Source organism: Homarus americanus, unplaced genomic scaffold (genome assembly GCF_018991925.1).
Source record: "Homarus americanus isolate GMGI-L3 unplaced genomic scaffold, GMGI_Hamer_2.0 scaffold13247, whole genome shotgun sequence".
In the NCBI taxonomy this organism is placed as follows: Eukaryota; Metazoa; Arthropoda; class Malacostraca; order Decapoda; family Nephropidae; genus Homarus; species Homarus americanus.
This window is the reverse complement of record NW_024734987.1, coordinates 1-2769: the sequence shown is the minus strand read 5'-3', so window position 1 is coordinate 2769 and position 2769 is coordinate 1. Positions and strand designations below refer to the sequence as shown.

At 40.2% G+C, this 2769-nt stretch overlaps 1 protein-coding gene across 1 annotated transcript; it reads left to right on the top strand.

The window, feature by feature from the left end:
* Window positions 1-2198: 2198 nt before the first annotated feature.
* Window positions 2199-2690, top strand: LOC121870715. The gene has a single exon (XM_042372658.1). It carries the CDS (start codon window positions 2199-2201, stop codon window positions 2688-2690), a length of 492 nt encoding a protein of 163 aa, XP_042228592.1.
* The last annotated feature ends 79 nt before the right edge of the window (window positions 2691-2769 follow it).

Below are 2769 nucleotides of genomic sequence, written 5' to 3'. Positions count from 1 at the left end.
AAGAGGAACAGATAGCCCAAAGAAAGAAGATATGTTCTAGACACATTGTATCTCACTGCAGTAGGCGACAAGCCTAGTCACAAGACCATGTGGGCTGAACTAGATTGAGACAAAGCTAAGATTCCATATACATAATGCGTTTGTGTTTGACTATGCATTTGCATTAAATTGCTCAGAAAAATGGACACCCCTGTTTCATTTGCATGCAGCTGTCTTTCTTTTAACGGGAAATGGGCGGGAAAGGTGGCCCCTAGTGCCTTATACGAACAGGATGAGGAAACGTAGATGGTGGGTTCAAAGATTGCTGCTGAACCGGACCAAGTATTGAGCCTACAATACTCTGGTGATGTTTGGTTATTATAAGGCTGACTTATTATCGCACTGACGACTCAATACATTGTCTGGTGTATGGGAGAATCTTGTGAAGGGAGAAGTCTGAAAATCTATATTACTACAGTGTTACTTACGAGGCTACGCTGAGTGGCCTTATTATTCACGGCTATAAGCCTTTAATTTGCCTTTTCTCTGATATTATAACACTGACTAGATGGTCGTCCATTGGCTGCCCCCAGGTGTATTATGGTGTGTTTTACTCAAATCTGACCTTCATTTATGGTGCAAATAATGGCTGTTGAAAAAAAAAACATTTTCAATTGTAACAAACCGGTCATTTGGAACAAAATGCCGGTCAGGTTTGAGTAAAACACACCATAAACAAACTAACCTAACCTAACCTACCCTCACTTAACCTAACTTAACTCAATTTAACCTGTAACATGGCCGAGCTTTACTTCAATTAGCTTAGAACAAATTTGGTTAGGTTAGGTTAATGATAATAATATTCATTTACAGTTTGTATTACCATTATCTACAGGGTATGTCAGCTACAGATCATTTAGACATTCAAGAGACTATGTACACCCATTCTGGGAGTAGGTGATGCTGGGGCTCATGTAGGGGCTAGAACGTGTTCCAACATGATCGTTGGTGGGGTCTTTGAAGTGGACGTAAAAATACTGGTTACCCGCGTACAGTGTGTAGGTGATCTGTGAAGGAGGGAAGCAAAGGTGAGACGAGACACAGCATTAACTTCATGTTTAATTTTAAGTAAAGGAAGGAACTAAAATTATTAATATTATTTTTTTTTACGGGCATTAGCCCACCCGGGCACAGGTCACTGACCCACATCAGGGCCTGGGGGTGGGGGGAATACAGCAGCAGCAGCAGCAGCAGCAGCAGCAGCAGCAGCAGCAGCAGCAGCAATAATAATAATAATATTAATAATAATAATAATAATACTAATAATAATAACAATAATAATAACAATAATAATAACAATAATAATAACAATAATAATAACAATAATAATAACAATAATAATAACAATAATAATAATAATAATAATAATAATAATAATAATAATAATAATAATAATAATAATAATAATAATAATAATAATAATAATAATAATAATAATAATAATAATAATAATAATAATAATAATAATAATAATAATAATAATAATAATAATAATAATAATGTGCCATGAATAAACACAAAAATTAAAACAAAATATCAATAGTGACAAACAATATATGTTGTGTTGTAAGAGAAACAATTGAGACCTGGAGTGGTGTGTAAATGAGGCAGAAAGTCAGATCATCAACATGGGACTTGGTCACATATAGCAGCAGGGTCTACCAACACAATATGCTTCCAATATCTTCCTCCTTGTTTGATGGCTGTCTACTACCCATCTTATATATACAGCATATAAGACACGTCATAAAGAGAGTCAGACTGTAATGCCTCCACACACACACACTGCCACTCAACCTTATCTAGAGAGTTTGTGGGGTGTCCTTTGAATTATATGCCCAGACTAAGGCTTTTACTTTTCGTTAATTCCAGCGTTATACAATATGTCCCTACTAAGTGGGTACACAAGGACACAGCCACTATACTTGACCGCCTTCACTCCCCAGTTTGCCACTAAACCCATTCCTCTCGATAGGCATCTAAAAATAGTCAGCATTTCATCATGGTAGAAGCCTGTGGTAGCCAACGACTCCTTCACAACTCACCAACCCACCCAGGAATTGTTTAAACAAATATCACAGATTCTGTAGAATAGAAATACTGTACATTACAAGTCATGGGGCCTCCCAGATGCCCTTCTACGTAGTGTTGGCCCTATCATGGGCCTCCCAGATGCCCTTCTACGTAGTGTTGGCCCTATCATGGGCCTCCCAGATGCCCTTCTACGTAGTGTTGGCCCTATCATGGGCCTCCCAGATGCCCTTCTACGTAGTGTTGGCCCTATCATGGGCCTCCCAGATGCCCTTCTACGTAGTGTTGGCCCTATCATGGGCCTCCCAGATGCCCTTCTACGTAGTGTTGGCCCTATCATGGGCCTCCCAGATGCCCTTCTACGTAGTGTTGGCCCTATCATGGGCCTCCCAGATGCCCTTCTACGTTGTGTTGGCCCTATCATGGGCCCCCCAGATGCCCTTCTACGTAGTGTTGGCCCTATCATGGGCCTCCCAAATGCCCTTCTACGTAGTGTTGGCCCTATCATGGGCCTCCCAAATGCCCTTCTACGTAGTGTTGGCCCTATCATGGGCTTCCCAGATGCCCTTCTACGTAGTGTTGGTCCTATCGGCTGTAACTCGCCAGGCAGTTGGAACTAATCATACAATAGGGAGAACGATGAATTTGGTTGTTACCTATTTTGATGTGTTTGTTTTCTTACATAGAATCGAAGAGGGA